Source organism: Papaver somniferum, chromosome 9 (assembly GCF_003573695.1).
Source record: "Papaver somniferum cultivar HN1 chromosome 9, ASM357369v1, whole genome shotgun sequence".
Lineage (NCBI taxonomy): Eukaryota > Viridiplantae > Streptophyta > Magnoliopsida > Ranunculales > Papaveraceae > Papaver > Papaver somniferum.
In genome coordinates, this window is record NC_039366.1 from 124664493 (window position 1) to 124681496 (window position 17004).

Here is a 17004-nt window from a genome sequence, read left to right on the forward strand (position 1 = left end):
ATCGCAGCATCCTTACAGACATCATTTGAATGGTTCACAATCTAACATTCAGTGCATATGCTTTTAGGTTGTCGCTCGAATAAGTATTGTTGCCACTTAGTAACCCCTGCATTGGTTGAGAATTTCACCCCTCTTCTCATAGGCATAGAAAGATCCACATTAACGCAAACTTTCACAGGGATCCCACCTATAGGGATTGCATATGTTGGTTCTATAGCCACAACTTCACCCATAACTTGTCATATTTTAGTATCAGAAGTGACATTCATGTGCTCTGGCAATATGTATTTGAGCTGGATCCAAAATAATTGAAAACCCCAATGTTTTTCTGTGTAAACCGTTCCCGGAATATAATCATGTATAACTAACAGGTGCCTGTTAATGTTCCACGGACGTTCATCAATAACTTTTTTGAGCAGCTCTCATTGATTGAACTTGAATATGAAAACATTTGGCTCCACCTCTATGATTCTTAGGTTTTCCAGAGTGAGAAAAGGCCAAGTAAAGGTGATGCCTTTTTCTACCATATCATAATTCATTCGTCCTTCAATAATAACCTTGCCAATCGCACTTGCTTCCCATTCATCTTTATCTTCTTCTTCTTTGTTATTGTTGCTGATAATCTCCAGTTCATTAACATCTCCCAAGTCTAGAGTTGCTTTCTTGAACTTGTTAACCAAATCCATAACTTGACTAGATTGAGACTCCTCCATAAGGTAATGTAATTGGAGAGAATAGTTTACACCACAGGAAAAATAACTCTCCCAGAAACGAACTTTCTAGAAAGTTTGGGTGTGAAGTTCAGGATTGTGAAAATATTCAATACTGCTGCTATTGGTGCACAATTGGATATGTTCAGTATTGTTAAGTAATTGCGGAGTATTTTTAGGATGATAAGAAAGGAAGTTGAGATATTTAGTATTGTTAAAATTCCAAGGCACGAATTTTTAGATATGTTATATCCAAGTTGTGTTACCAATTATATCCCTGAAAATTAGGCTGTATAACGAGTTATATCTGAAAAATAGTATGCATAACGATTTATGTATTGATTCTTAATAATTTCGGATAATTTTGGATGTCACAATATCTAAAATTAATTATGGGCCTGACAATAAGAATATTATTTTTTTTTTCAGACTGCGCCTAATTTTCCCAATTCTTCTTTCTTTATAGAGTTCTCAAAAAAAGACGGCCCAGCCAGCCTGGCCTGCCAGGACTTCAGTGTAGCGCTTAGCCTCTTTAGAGTTTAGGCAAGGCTAGGCCGGGCTGGGCTAAGCGCGTCCATAGCCACTATTTTTCTCTTTCCTGAGTTGTCGAATTTCCTAAACCAAACTTGTTTGTTAGAAGAAAGAAAAGAGAAGAAATAGAACCCCAATTTTCGTCTGGAAATTAGGGTTTGGATTTCGTGAGTAAAAATGTCACAGCAGAATGGGAAATTGATGCCAAATCTGGATCAGCAGAGTACTAAAGTCCTTAATCTCACTGTACTTCAAAGAATTGATCCTTTCGTCGAAGAAATTTTAATCACAGCTGCACACGTTACCTTTTACGAGTTCAATATAGACCTCAATCAATGGGTTCGTATCTCCCTCCCTCCTCCTCCTATCCCTTTATATCGGTTTGTTTCTGATTAGATTTATCCTGATTGACTGCAGAGTCGAAAGGATGTGGAAGGATCTCTATTTGTTGTCAAAAGGTGAGTTTTTTTTTTCATTTTGAATCAACATTTGATAATTGTTGAATTGTGTGAAAAACGGTTTACTGTTGTTTTTCAGGAACGCACAACCTCGTTTCCAGTTCATCGTAATGAATCGACGCAATACAGGTTCAAATTTGTACCTCAGTTTATGTTACTTTCATTTATTTTGAATTCTGTACGAGTTTTTAGGGTTAAGTAACTATGTCTGTATAAAGGTTTAGATTATTGTTTATGAAAACAGATAATCTGGTAGAGGATCTATTAGGAGATTTTGAGTATGAAATTCAGGTTCCATATTTGTTATATCGAAATCCGTCTCAAGAAGTGAATGGTATCTGGTTTTACAATGCCCGTGAATGTGAAGATGTTGCAAATCTCTTTAGTAGGTAAAGTGTTGCAAGTTATATGGTATTACCTAATTGGAAAATACTGAATATTTACTACGAAGAAGTTTTTAGTATTGCTTTGGTTTCACTCATTTATTTATTTTTGGTTGTTTTGATCGTTCAGGATACTAAGTGCATACTCTAGAGTTCCTTCAAAGCCACAAGCACCTTTAATTAAAAGGTAATATTTAATTTTCCTGTCAAATCAAATAATCTTAGCGGTTACACAACCAATATTGATTCACTTATGTGGGCATTGTCTTGCTACTGAAACCTTATCTTGCTATTCTAATATTTTCTGAAAATTTATTACTATGCCTAAGAATTTTAATTTGTTAATGCATGCTGTATTCTCTACCACCTTTCTGCTGTAAACAATGTTTTGGGCATGACTAGTTGCATAGTTCTACATCACATTCTCCCACTGCGAGTACTTGAATGCTTATCAGTTAGTTCAGTTTGATCACAACTTTTCAAATAAATGTGCTTCAGTAGTTCAGGTTAAAATTTTCAACAACAGCAACAACAACCAAGCCTTTAGTCCCGAACAAGTGGGGGTTGGCTTTAGAATTTTCAACGGTGAAAATAAAATAAACTCTGTTGTTCTTCTTAGGAACATAAATTTGGTGGGCGTGCCATCCGAACACCAAGGACCAGTGATTTAGTTGTGCTCAACTTCTTAAGGATTGATGAGAGCAAATATGAGGAGTAACTCTAATATCTGCATTAGATCAGCAACCTTATTTGTGTTGATGAAGCCAACTTATTTTGAAATTGTGAACATGCGCATGCCCTCTCTTGGTTATCAATAGTAGAAATTCAACATCTTAAACTCGTAGGAGTAAGTTTCTTTTAACTTCATTAGCCTAATCTGTATTTTACCATAATCATGCTTTTATAATTGGTTCAGGTTACAATTGATGATGTCGTAATTGTAGCATTATCAACTTTATTGAGCAAATCTAATCTTATTTTTTCTGAACTTCATTTCTTACCAGTGAGTTTGAGGAATTGGAAGCAGTCCCTTCTATGGCGGTGATGGAGGGTCCACTTGAGCCATCATCATCAAATGCTTCTGTCATGAATGAAGTTCCTGATACTTCTTCGTTTGTGAACTTTTTCAGTGTACGTATTTTTATGTACAGCGCATATTTTGTCTTTTCTTCATTGGTGATCATTTTTTCCCATCAGAATCTTCTCCAACTAAGACATGTTATTTGTGACAGGCTGCTATGAACCTCGGGAATCCTTCGAATGCAGCAAACGCAGGGCAACCTCAGCCTCCTACTGCAAGGATTCCTTTGTCTTCTCATGCTCCCAGTGTTGTACCTTCATCAGTTCCAACCCAGCAAATACCATCTTATATCCCACATTCACCCTCTCCCCCACTGCCTTCATATGATTCCCTTGAGTCTAGTAACAGCAACAACCCTGCTGCCAATCTTCTGACGCCTTTGTTTTTTGTACCCTCTCCTTCCCCATCCACATTGATGGCTCCACAAATCTCATCTACTGTACCCAATGCTCCTCCTCTTCATCCTCCCGTGAATCTGCAACGTCCTTATGGAACTCCGCTACTCCAACCCTTTCCACCCCCTACTCCATCTCTGTCTCTTACACCTGCTCCTTCTGCAACTCCTATTCCAAACTTTGGACCATTCCTTACCAGAGAAAAAGTTCGAGATGCACTTCTGAGGATATTTCAGGTTTGTTGTTATCCACTTACTTTGTAAAATGGTTAGTCTTTATAACTATGATATCAGAATACTTCTTTGGAGTATTAGAAAATGCTCAAGTATGATCGTAGTGTCTCGTTTCTTGTAATTAGAATACAAATTGGCTGCGCTCATCGTTCTGCTGCTAACATTTCCTATTTCTTTTGTGTGATTTGCAGAAAGACGAGTTTATCGACATGTTCTACCAAGAGTTGCTGAACACCCAAAACTACTCGTGACTGAACTAAAAGATGCAGCAGCAGCAGTTCCCATTTCTCTTATATATTAATGTAGTTTTGAAATCCATCTGAAGCACTCATCTCTCAAGTCTGAGACCGTGTTTTGTATAGCTTTTTGCTCTATGTCGTTGTTGTTGGTTTTATACACAATCTTTGGTTACTGAAATATATTGATTTCAATTTCCTAGTTCAATTCAAAAAAAAATTTGTCACTTACTCTTAATTTTTTGCTAATAAAAAAAAAACATTCTTTCAAGTAACTCGTGTCAATTCTATTCTGTGTTAACTCGCGGATTGATTTAGATTTTCTTCCTGCAACCGAGATTAAAGTAGTTACTTGCATTAATAATCATGATTAGCACGACCATTTATAAAAATATACATATCATAACCGTCAGATTAAACAAATATCTCATTCGGTCAATGTATCAAACGATGCATCAGACTGTCGTAACTTCATTAAACAGCAAACGGCAGCATGAAATGAAGAGGTAGACAGATAGACGGGTGAGATTAAATCTCATCGAAACCAAAAAGACCCACTATTCAACTCCCCCCGGCTCTGGTAAATCCATCTTAAAAGCCATCGCCAAAACACTGAAACCATAACTTGGAAGAAAATCAGTGGAAATTCTCTCTAATGGCGGGGAGAAAAGGAAGACAAGAAGTGCTTGAATCAGTATACTCAGTAATAGCACTAGTATTTATACTAGTAGCTTGTGTTGAACTATGTGATGCAGCAACAGTTGTTGATGTATACAGACTTATTCAGTATGATATTAGTGGTGTTCCATATGGATCTCGTTTATCTAATCTAAATCATCACGCTTCATCTTTTCCGTTCTCTCCTGGAACTGATCTTTCTCGTACTGTTTTTGTCATCAATTTTCGTGATTTGAATCTCACTTCTATTCAAGGTATTACTCTTTTTATTATTCAAATTTCATTTTTCGTTGAATCTAGTTTTATAATTGGAGTAAGTGATGATTAGATAACTTAAAATGCTGGCGATGAGAAACTTTATGGTTTTGTTTGTATTATTATACATTTGAATTTGTGATGGAGTATCGTTGAAGTTTTAGATCTGTTAGATCTTTGTTAATCTGGGAGTAAGTCTAGTGAATTTTCGAGAATTATGCTATATGTTTTGGCATTGGTAAATGGGTGATTGTTAGTTGACTAGAATTAGGTGATATAGGGAAAGAAATAGGAGGATGAGATTTCTTGTTGTGGTGATTTAGGTTAAACATTTGAAAGGAATTTGTAGTTTTAGGTATGATATAACAGTTTGTAGTATAAGAAGCGATATTCAGTATAAATCTATAATCCTTTCGGAAAAACTAGTGCCTTGTTGAATTTGTGTGAATGACTTGTTTTTTTAGGATACACTTTCTTTCTCTCTTTCCTTACCAATCAAACTTTTATATAAATTAAATGTTTGATGTTCTTTCCGTACTAAAACTTATTGTAGCAGACGTCAATCCACCTGACTTATGATTTACTGACAAGTTAGCAAATAATCATTGCGCGATCAAGGCTATGCTATATTGTTATTCTGTGTATTTGCCATATAATTTGTTTTGTTTACGAGATCCACATTGTGTTGGTAGTTCTTCGATTTTGTATTTTATGGCATTGCTTTTAAACTCTTGGTAATGATAATGTAGAATATATCACTGAAAAGCGGCAATTGGGGGGTTTGCTACTTCTACTCCCTCAGAAGTTTAGTCCTTCTAACAAAGAAGTTGCCGAGGAAGGTGGTCAAACTCATGAACAAGAACAGACAAGAGGCCTTTTGATTGAATTGGAACAATTACTGATAGGCGCAAACATTCCCGTGAGTGCTTGTATCATCTTTGTTTTAGTATACATCGAAGTGTTATCATCTAGTCTCATATGAGATTAATATTTATAATGGCAGGTAAGTATTGGATATGGTAAATATGAGATTAATATTTATTACTAGTCATACTTCAGTTTGATTGTTTTCTTGAATAGCATTACAAATTACTCTTTAGCCGGCCATCAATCTATCATTTCAATCATCTATGATACTTACCATAACTTCCTTTTTATAATTACAAATTACTCTTTAGCCGGCCATCAATCTATCATTTCAATCATCTATGATACTTACCCTAACTTCCTTTTTATATATGGTACGGGGTTCATTATGAATTGATGGTTATCGTAAGATTCATATTTGTTGACATAAATTATGCAATTCACTAAACGAGCGAGTGAAGGCTATACGCGAACGTGCACACAATCAGAGTATACCCTAAAATTTTATAAAATGTTGCATGAACAGTGTTGGTTTCATTTCTAGCCTACCCCAATTTGTTTGGGACTAAAGGCTTGGTTGTTGTTGTTGTTGTTGCTGTTGCATGAACAGTGTCTGTGTTGTTTTAGTATCTTGTCATGGATGTAAGTAAGTCTAATAGCTACTCGTGCTTTTAAGGGATTGAAGTCAGATTTCTCACACTCCTATTGTTGTATTTGAATTCATTTACCGTTCACTTGGTGATTGTGCACCCTCTTTATTCTTTTTCAGTATCCCGTATACTTTGCTTTTGAGGATGACAAAATTGATGCTGTGTTGGATGATATCAAGAGAAATGATGCTCTAGGGCAGCCTGCTACAGCAACTACTGGGGGGTTAGTTAACATAACCATTCTAAGGAACTTTATCTTTTTGGATGTCTTATTTAGTCCTTAGGCTATCTTATTAGTTATCTTTTGCGTGTAGCTCAGTAGCGCACCTTGCATTGAATAAGTCGGGATAAGGAACCTTATCTTTTTGGATGTCTTATTTAGTCCTTAGGCTATCTCATTAGTATAATTGCTCATATGAACTCCTAAAGATAGTTATCTTTTGCGTGTAGCTCAGTAGCGCACCTTCCATTGAATAAGTTGGGATTTAGTGATTTTGAAACTTTTGAAATGAGTCTTTAGTTCTTTCTAAGAAGCCTAATGAGCTATTAGAGGTACAAGGTTGATTTGTCTAGTACCATCAAGTTTTACGCTTAATCCTTGTATGAACCAGTCAGCTTTAATGTATGTAAGGACATAAGTCGTCCATGGGAACTTACGGATCATATGACACGGATTGCATATTGTGCCCTGGTTTCCCGGTAAATCCTGTTTTCCCTGGGACTGAGTATCAAATCATATTTTTGATTCTCTTTGTATTCCTAAGCTTGGCCACTTTCGTTGCAAATATGCTATTTTCATAATGGAATATGTCCGTTTTGTGGCAATTATTAGTTGGATTATACAAATTTAGCATTGTTTATCAATTGTGGAATATGTCATTCTGTTATGGCACTTATCAGTTTTAAGTGTTAGATAATCAAAAATATTGTTTCCATCACCATTTTTTTTTTTCGAAAGAGTTCCAGGGAAGTAGATTTCCGAATGCTCTTTTTGTCTAATCGCAATTTGTGTATGCAACATACAGATACAAATTTGTTGTCTCTACTCCTGAACCCAAGAAGCTTGCATCTTCCACCCTCACAAACATTCAGGTCCAATTTCTTCTTCTGTTTTCTTTTAGTTTTTATTTGGTTTAACTGTTTAAATAATAGCAGAGCTGGTACAAGAGGTTGATTATGTTAAGAATAATGTTTACATATCCTGCATCATCCTGGGGTCATCAGATTTTGTCATCAATGCTAAAAAAAAATTGACCCTTGCCTTTGTTTTGTTTTTCCTGCAAATACTGTGGTAGCCTCGGCACCTATCTTACTTTGCGCTGCCAGAACTTATTCAGTAAATCATAAAGGTTTGTTTCTTTGTGGCAGGGTTGGTTACCAGGATTAAAAGCAGCTGGGGATACTAATCAGCTTCCAACAATTGCTATAGTTGCATCTTACGACACCTTTGGCGCTGCACCGGTATGGAGGCAATCATATTTCCAGCTAATATACCTTTCCATTGTATAAGTATCTGAATTATGAAGCTTCTAAAAATTTTGTAGGCACTGTCTGTTGGAAGTGATAGTAATGGTAGTGGAGCTGTAGCACTTCTTGAGATAGCTAGGTTATTTTCTCGTCTTTACTCAAACCCAAAGACCAGAGGAAAGTATAATTTACTGTTTGGGCTAACCTCTGGTGGACCTTACAACTACAATGGAACTCAAAAGGTGCTTGTTTTTTTTTTGTATCGCCTCTATTTCAGTTGTTGTTTCTGATTATCCTCTTGCTAGTTTGTCTGACATAGTTTACTTCATCATTCTTAGTGGCTCCGGAGTCTTGATCAACGTTTACGTGAGAGCATTGATTACGCTATTTGCTTGAACAGTATTGGTTCTTTAGATAGTGAACTATGGATGCATGTCTCTAAGCCTCCAGAAAATGCCTTCATTAAGCAATTGTATGAAGTAAGTTCGCATACTGTTTGTTTCTCTATTAGGAAGAAAATTAAGGTAGTCTTTGATAACCTTTTGATGGTGTGATTTGCTTTTTACTTTGGCAGGGCTTTTCAGATGTAGCTGCAGATTTAGGTGTTAAAGTTGGCGTAAAACACAAGAAGATAAACATTTCAAATTCACGAGTAAGATATTCTCTATAACTGTGTCTACAGCTTGCACCACAAATAACTGTGAATGGACCCATGTTGCACACTAATCCATATATTATATGACCTGCGGGTTGTTGAGAGATTTTTATCGTTCCATTTATTTCAAGGTCCTTGCAATGTTTTAAGTTGTCTATTTGGTGCTAAACATGTGATGATGTGACTATGCTTTGCTTGGAATCAATTGAGACTTGCATTTTTGTGCAACAATACTAGTATATGCATAGTCAATATAAATCAATTTTCTACCTGGCAGGTAGCATGGGAGCATGAGCAATTTTCAAGGGCAAGAATTACAGCTGCCACCCTTTCAGAGCTATCAGTTGCCCCAGGGTTATTAAAAAGCTTTGGAGGTCTGCACGATCAAAGGTAATATTCTCAAAAAAGTTTAAACAAACTCATTTTTAGACCTTTATATTGCCGTGCATTTACAGATTAGGTTTTGTGCAGGCCTCTTGTAAATCCTGCTGCAGTTGTCAGAAGTATAAAGTTAGTCGCAGAGAGTCTTGCGGTAAACATTCACCCATTTACTGCAATTTATAATTAGAAAGAAATGATTAAAAACATTATGGCTTCTCATTTGATTCATGCAGAGACATATTTATGGCTATCAAGGAAAAAACATCCAGATTTTCGAGGATGGCAGTAGCTTGGCTGTCAATCCATCTTACGTGACCTCGTGGCTAGATCTTCTCTCACGGACCCCTAGAGTAGCACCTTTCCTCCCGAAGAATGATCCATTTATCCTGGCATTGAAAAAGGTTACCGCCAAATTATATCATTTCCAGTTTCCTAATTAGTAATTTTACTTCAAATCACTGACAGATGGAGCTTGGATATTCAAGTGAGTATAGCTTCTGATGTTAGCTTTATTTGCTTTCCTGCTGGCAGGAATTAGAGGAACATACTGCTGAGGTGAATGTACAGCATGAGTTGCTTGATGGGATGTTCACTTTCTATGATTCAACGAAATCCCAACTTAACATATACCAGGTCTAACTTTTTTGTATTTCTTTCTTTTGGTCTTTGCTCTCCTTTTGCCTTGTTCAATTTATTTAGTAAGAGAACTAGTACCTCTAATATTAGCGCAATAGAAATTTGCAGATACCATTCCTAATAAAAATATAGGGAAAATAGTGGTTATTTTACAATCTAATTTTGGTTTGTGTTGCAGGTTGCAAGTGTGACCTTCGACTTACTCTTGTCATTGGTTTTGGGATCTTATTTGATTCTACTGTTCTGCTTTCTTGTCATCACAACCAGGGTATGCTTTCACAATTTCCAGTATAAAGCAAAATATCCTTTTTCTGTGCAAATATTAGAATCTGATAGATACACTGCTTGTTGATCTACAGGGTCTTGATGATCTCATTGGGTTATTCAGAAGACCTCCCTCACGTAAGATGAAATCAGGTTGATTGAAGTTATAACAACAGGAGTAGATGTAATGACCTAATGCTCTTCCATTTGTGGTGCTAAAGACCGGCATCGGTTAATGATAATCACAGCAGATTAGATTTTTTTTTTCCTTTGATGTACTCAATCCTGCTGTAAATTAGGTGGTCACACGCCTCTATCGTGAGTTATTTATGTCATAAAGCTCACATTGGTAGCTAGGTTTATTCCGACTCGCTAGGGATCCGATTTTTGGTGGTGCAAATATTCCTCTTGCAGTATTAGGTTAGGTTGCTACCATCTGTAGATTAATTTTACAAGGCAAAAATTCTAGTTCGTGGGATTCTTTTTACCTGGGCAGAGAAATGAATTCTTTTCTTATATGCAAAGCAAAGGTACTATGCTCAATTTTTTGATCCCTACCTAAAGCAAGTAGAAATTGTGATGTCATTTTCAATATTAATGTTTAGAAAGTAGAAACAAGTTGGATTGGTTGAAATTGTACGAGTTCTGAGTTACTGTTGTCAACAACATCAACAACTTTGGAAGACTTGGAAATGGTCCTTCCAAAACGGCAGTCGTCTAGGTCAATGAAACTCAAAACTTGTTCGCTGATATGCTTGTGATTTTCCTGAGGGTTCTTAAATGCTCAACCAGTTGCAAAAAGATACAAATTGAATCCTACTTTATGTGAATATCCAGTAACCATCTTTGTTACTAATTTTAAACGAGTACTATGTTCACCTTCTTACCATTTCAAAAACCATCTTTATGTGAACATCCAGGAACCATATGAACACCTGAGGTACGTTCAGGACGTACAAGTTTAAAAAGTTCCTCAAAGTTGTAGTTCAAGTGAAAAGTAGGTCGACTCAGTTTGTATCTCTTTCGTTGACTGCAACTACAGATGAGTACCGGCAGACGTGAAAAACCCCACCAAAACCCTGACTTGACTTGTTCTGGTAGTTACAGGACTGGGAACCAGAAACTGCTGAAATCCACCTCACTGGCGCATCCCTTCAAGATTAATCAGATTTCGGCTTTGATGTTTTCCAGGCTGTGCAGAACTACTACAATTGTAATTGTCACGTTTAACATCTCCATTTTTTCTGGCTCTTAACTAACAAGTATGAAATGACAAACCAACTAACCTTGAATGTAGCTTTCCAATCTTAAATAAAAATATATGAATTTTTAAGCAAACCCTTGATTATTACATCTGAACATACTTCAATAATGTGATTAGAACGTGTAGTAATTCTCCCCACAAACTTGGTGTTCAAGGCATTCAATGTGATGGGATGTTGTTGTCCTTGATCAGGTGCATCTTGTGTAATGTCTTTCCTGAGATGTGATTTTCCCCTAACAAGGATTAAGATAGCTCTAATACTGTTCACCACACAAGTAGCTCTAATACTGTTCACCACACCACTCTTAGTCTTTATAATCAACCGTTCCTTACTAAAATTTGTTCACATGTATGCCGATTCCCCAAAATAAAAACGAACGCCAAAATCTATAATAGTGAATCAATTATTTCACTCATATTAACCAATCCCAGTGTCTGTTTTGTGTCTTTTCTTCTAAATTTTGCAAAGAAGAGTGACGGCTCGGGACATGCAAAATCAACTTTCATTTTCTCATGTTTAACATAACATCCCTTAGTTCAGTACACCTCGGCGCTCGGATGAGATACGGGAGCTATTTACCAAGATTCGCTGGTCGGTTATAAGTAGTGATGACTATTAATTGAAACATGAAAACTGCTTTGCATGAGGGCAACCACTGTTTCAATTTTGAGAAGATATGCAACATCGTCTACAGGAAGGAACGTATCTTTTTCGTTTGACTATGAACGAAAATCAAGTTAAACTATCCTTTTTCTTTGTCCGTACAATTTGCGCCAGGAAAATAATTGGATTTAGACTGAATATGTCAAAATTCATCTTTTAACTAATTAATTGGATTTAGACTAGTGTTAATGAGCAGCAAGTGGCCGGAAGGATTGGGGCAGCAGCACTTATTGTTCGACTTTCTTGACCTTATCTTTTCTGCGTAAGCAGAGGATTAGTCTAGTAGGCTGGAGGGATTGTACTTATCCCTTGTACGGGACTAGTACCCCATCCAGATTCATTGGGCGTCTCTGCACACGGAAATGATTGCATGTTCGCACCACGTTGGAAGATCAAACTGGAGCATGGGGCTATGAATCTTATGATATATATGTACCTCACCCCTAAGCATTACAAGTATCACCTAATGACTTGGCTACTTATTGCAGTATTAAAATGACACTTTAGAAAAAATCTTATAAAACGTATCTTTCTTCCAGAAACCGAGATAGTGATACTTTAAGAAAAAATCTTATAAAACGTATCTTAGTGGCACTTTAGAAAAAATCTTATAAAACGTATCTTTTTTCCAGAAACGGAGGTAATATAGTTTATGGTAACAACATAAGTTTATGATAACAACATAAGTTCACCATTATTTTTGAAAGTAGTATAGTTTATGATAACAACATAAGTTCACCATTATTTTTGAAAGTTTATTAAAAAAGGCCAATCTGATTATTTCATAATCACATTTCTATTTCGTATCTGTATATACGTATTTATAACTATATAGCTTAGTTATACAGTAAAAAAAAGATGATTAATGGTAATAAACCATCATACAGATGACAGTAAAAACCAGTGTACCCAAGACACCACACAGTGAATCTAATCTTTTTTCTCTTCTCAATTTCATGATTTCTTTTTCTCTCTTCATTCTCAAATACTCTTCATACTTCTCCTTCCTTTCTTCTCTCACTATATTCTTTCTCTCTCCACTTCCAATCCCAGCTTGTAAGATCTCCAAACTATCCCTTCCATTTAGACTAATCCCATCCATATCCTCAATTTGTAAACTCACTTCTTTCACCTGAACATCTCCATTTTCACAGCCACCGAATCCAACAATAATCCCACACAGCACTTCTTCATCTCCATGGCTGTTTCCACTGCCCTTCAAGATTGTAGCAAATCTCACCTGAATTTCTCCGGTTAACCAATGACGATGAACCGAAACAGGTTTCCAACTTGATAGATTAGCTGACCTCCGTTGGATTGGATCAATAATTATCCAACTCAAAGTTAGGTTCTCATTTAAGTCTTGGCATATGTCTTTGCCGTTTTGTATTGTTGTTGGGATAATATCTTTCGGTTCTAATAAATCTATTCTAAATGGTGAACACCGGAACCAGTTTGTTGTTGTTTGGGTTTCTTCTATTTTTGAGTAGATAACATTGTTTTTGTACTGAATATCAATGGCTGAGATTAATTCTGAAGCTGGTGGCGGTGGTGGTGGTGACGATTGAAGATTGTTTGAAGAGAGGAGTGGAAAGGAATCAGAGAAAAAAGAACGAGGACCATTTTGGAAGGTAGAGATGAGGTGGCTAATACGTGGGTCATTTGTAGATTGCCATGTGGATTTGCAGATGTTAGACCAGAGATGTTCTTGAGTAGACAGAGAATGAAGTTGTGTAGTTGTGCAACTAGCTGAAGCCAACGATGAACCATCTAGTCGTGAGAAGATATGTGTTAGAAGTATATCAGGATGAACGGTTGAAATTGTTGCAGTAGCCTCCCCCATGTTGTTGTTGTTGTTGGTGGACTCACTTTGTATAATTGCCGTCGTTGATAGTGGTGGTGGTGGTTCTGAAGTGAACATGTACTATCTTTTTTTTCTGATTGAATATTTTTCTCTTTTTCAACTGGTTTTCTCACTAAAAATAGGATGTTTGGTGTTATTTGGACTGAGAAGAGGAGATAGTTTATATAGGGTGGGAATTCGGGACTCCTGCTAAAAAATGATCTCACCACTCCCTCAAACAGGGGTATTTATGTAAATTAACATTAAAAAGGGCAATAATAGATTATGGATGCACTTTATAATAAAAAAAATGTTGAAAATTCAGACTCATTACGCCTTCTGATTTGGATATGTTGGATATTTATATTTCATGGTTATCTTATTCCTTATTTATTCAAAAATGATCTCTTCATTATTCCAAGAGATTTAAGGTGTAAAGTCGGCACTACAATATTGTACTAGTGGTTAAAAATGTAGAAAGATAACAGTTGTTTATTAATCCAGCTTACGGTCACGTCATCTGTGGAGATTATAAACAATTTACAGAGATTATTATAGTGGTTCGATTATGTTAATCTGGAAACGCGGTTTAGTGATTGTAGTACAAGTAGTTTCGTTACTTTCGTAATCAAAGAGATTAGAATATTTGAAGTAGATTAGTTAAGAGACTCCGTGCCGGAAAGATTTGGTTTGTACTGAAATGGACTCTTACGGAAGCCCACTTTCTTCTCGTCTCACTATTATTGGCATTTTTATTGACTCATTCAATTGCCATTTATTTGTGAACCATGTGGCACTGAGTCATCAGTTATACCCTTTTGGTGGTGACACGAGTGCGCTATTGTTGATACAGTTCCCCCCTTGTGGGGCTTGTCAGAGGCTACTTAAAACCTGGATCTGGTTTGTAACATATAGCATATGAGTACCTGATTAATAAGTCGGTAGTTTGTCGGATCCAGGGAGAATCTAAGTTTCCATACTGTGTTTGATTGTGCTCTTTCTTTGTTATGTTAAATGAATGTCTCGGTGGCAATGTGTATATATAACAGTATTGAAGGACGAACAGTCAGAAAATTTCTACGTAATTTTATGGATTGTTGTCGCTACAAAAAAAGATCAATACACCTAGACAAATTTCAGAAAAAATTTCCGTAAACATAGCAGTAGTTTTTTATTTATTTTCCTAGAGTTACACCTAAACAGCTAAACTCGTTGGTTTGGATTTAGCGTAATCAGATTTTACAGTCAACTACAGTGAACTTTAAGGTGAAAGGCTCCCATCTAGTCACTAACCAAAAGTTATCGGAATAGTTTGTAAAGTCTCGTTTATACACAGAATCAAGAATATATCAAGATTATGTTAGGCATGTTAAAGAAAGTTTTCTTGAAAATCAAAACAGCCACGCTAATAAATTAAGATGTCCCATTTGCCGGCATCTTCGTGCAGCTCCTCGGTAGCCACCAACATATTGTTGCGGCCGGTGTCAAGATTAAACTTATAGTAATATAATAATGTGGAACTCTGTGAACACAGAAGAAACTAGTCTAACATAAGTGTATGTGCATGAATTGATTTTCTTATAATGTAAGCTAAAAATTGGAAATATGTGATTGTCTTTTTCTAATAAAATGTTATCACAAAAACTGCATAATTAAATATTAATTTGATCAGATTGCAGAGCATGTACACAACATCATTTGGTTACTAGTTATATATACAAGTCGCTCAAATTATATGATATCCCTAAAATGATACCTAATGCATTGAATTTAACCAGAAAAGTCTAATGCTACGTTTCCCTGTTCTGCTAGTATAGTACCATCATTCAAATCCTAGTTGATGGTATGTGATGAGTTAGGCTGTATCGAGCTAGGTATTTGCTGGTCCCTGTACGTAATTGGATTTGGATAGCGGCACAACTTGGAGAAGGATATGCGATTAACAATAGTCTGCATCATCATGACATAATAGGCAACCGACCAGATACGAACAGTAAAGCTGCTCATACTATAAGCTAAATATACTGTCATTATTTCGGTCCCTGATTTTTATCTTTAGGTTTGTTCGTTCGTTCTATTTGATGAAGTAAGAACACTGATAATCAAAAATGTTTGGGTTCGAGGATATATATCCCTCCTACGAGATAGTGGTAAGTCATTGGTTGATTTACAAATGATGTGAGTTCAAAATTTGTCGGTACTAAAAAAAAAGAAATTGATCAAGAAAAAAATGTTTAGTCGTGGTAGGTTGAAAATAAAACCTAAACTAAAGAGCAAACTAAATACTATCGGAACGAATCGACATCCATACACTTAACTGACCTATGGTCCTAAGAGCGTCCACAGTGGACGACTAAACCCAAATATTTGATTCAATGGACAGGCGTAGTGGGATGGACTATTGACCAAATTTTGGTCAAAGACTAAAACCCATACTAAATTTGGTCGCCGATCAAGACCAAACCCAAATATAATCGGGCGTTGATATAATCTCCGCCTACACAACGGGCGTTGATATAATCTTTGTCATTCATCGCGCGTTCGTATAGTTAACGCCTGACTTCCAGGCGGGGATAAAATTAACACCTGAATCGGACGTTGATATAGTGTGCGCTCAAATTCCAGGCGTTGGTAAAGTTAACAACTTGCTAATGCTTTATCATTCAACCCAGCTAACTTACCCTTTTAACATATGTTGTTATTAACCCACTAAAACATGACACCTCCCTAATTAACTATATAAACGCCCAATATTCGGGCGTAATCTTTATAAACGCCCCATTTCAGGCGTTATCTTTATCAACGCCTGATTCCAGGCGTAATCTTTATCAACGCTTGACGATCAAACGAACTTTATATCAACGCGCGACCAAATTTACTCTCCCCCGTTACGCCACACGACGGACTAAACCCAAATTTGATTTTTTTTTTAGTCTTTGGTCTTTGGTTATACTCGTACCACTGCAGTTGCTCTAATGAGATCATAATCGTCCTCTAGTGTCTGTGCCAAGTGCCAACTTAGGCTAGCAGCTAGCTTCTGTTGTTAATAACACTTTGGATGATCTTTAATACCTCGGGGTCTTTTTTTTTCTCATGGACACTCTTTTCACACGTTTCTTGAAGTTTTGAACTCGTTTCGCTGGCAATTAAGCTAATGAGTAATAACATCACCATCTTCTTCAATTTGAACACGAATTCCTTGATTTTTTTGTTGATATGGTCAAGCTTATTGCTCTTTTCTGAAAAGGTGCTGGTCAAGGTTAGTAGCTGAAGGACCAATCCGCTCCAAATTGGCAGGTAACGGATTCATGATACAGAGGGAGCCCCAGTTAGAAGTCTTTGGAAATACTTAT

The 17004-nt window shown here is 36.4% G+C and overlaps 3 protein-coding genes across 3 annotated transcripts; 2 read left to right on the forward strand and 1 right to left on the reverse strand.

Annotated features, from left to right (window-relative positions):
• Window positions 1-1317: 1317 nt before the first annotated feature.
• LOC113313993 (mRNA-decapping enzyme-like protein) lies at window positions 1318-4265 on the forward strand. Its single transcript, XM_026562763.1, has 8 exons — window positions 1318-1580; window positions 1659-1699; window positions 1779-1828; window positions 1944-2088; window positions 2213-2269; window positions 3087-3213; window positions 3315-3794; window positions 3983-4265. The coding sequence occupies exons 1-8, from the start codon at window positions 1419-1421 to the stop codon at window positions 4040-4042; spliced, it is 1122 nt and encodes a 373-aa protein (XP_026418548.1). The 5' UTR covers window positions 1318-1418; the 3' UTR covers window positions 4043-4265.
• Window positions 4266-4607: 342 nt separating this feature from the next.
• Window positions 4608-10472, forward strand: LOC113310747 (nicalin-1-like). The gene is made up of 14 exons (XM_026559515.1): window positions 4608-4959; window positions 5710-5879; window positions 6597-6700; window positions 7503-7569; window positions 7846-7938; window positions 8022-8186; window positions 8283-8423; window positions 8519-8596; window positions 8877-8989; window positions 9071-9131; window positions 9214-9381; window positions 9512-9613; window positions 9795-9884; window positions 9976-10472. The coding sequence occupies exons 1-14, from the start codon at window positions 4683-4685 to the stop codon at window positions 10036-10038; spliced, it is 1692 nt and encodes a 563-aa protein (XP_026415300.1). The 5' UTR covers window positions 4608-4682; the 3' UTR covers window positions 10039-10472.
• A 2058-nt stretch (window positions 10473-12530) lies between these two features.
• Window positions 12531-13815, reverse strand: LOC113314153 (probable F-box protein At2g36090). Its single transcript, XM_026562919.1, has one exon. The coding sequence runs from the start codon at window positions 13727-13729 to the stop codon at window positions 12671-12673; it is 1059 nt and encodes a 352-aa protein (XP_026418704.1). The 5' UTR covers window positions 13730-13815; the 3' UTR covers window positions 12531-12670.
• Between the last annotated feature and the right edge of the window lie 3189 nt (window positions 13816-17004).

Coding starts and splice junctions, on each gene's coding strand:
- LOC113313993 (XM_026562763.1), top strand. CDS start 1,419: ATGTCACAGCAGAATGGGAAATTGATGCCAAATCTGGATCAGCAGAGT. Junction 3,214..3,314: donor CGTTTGTGAACTTTTTCAGT/GTACGTATTTTT, acceptor TATTTGTGACAG/GCTGCTATGAACCTCGGGAA. Junction 3,795..3,982: donor CACTTCTGAGGATATTTCAG/GTTTGTTGTTAT, acceptor TGTGATTTGCAG/AAAGACGAGTTTATCGACAT.
- LOC113310747 (XM_026559515.1), top strand. CDS start 4,683: ATGGCGGGGAGAAAAGGAAGACAAGAAGTGCTTGAATCAGTATACTCA. Junction 8,187..8,282: donor ACTACAATGGAACTCAAAAG/GTGCTTGTTTTT, acceptor CATCATTCTTAG/TGGCTCCGGAGTCTTGATCA. Junction 8,990..9,070: donor GGAGGTCTGCACGATCAAAG/GTAATATTCTCA, acceptor GGTTTTGTGCAG/GCCTCTTGTAAATCCTGCTG.
- LOC113314153 (XM_026562919.1), bottom strand. CDS start 13,729: ATGTTCACTTCAGAACCACCACCACCACTATCAACGACGGCAATTATA.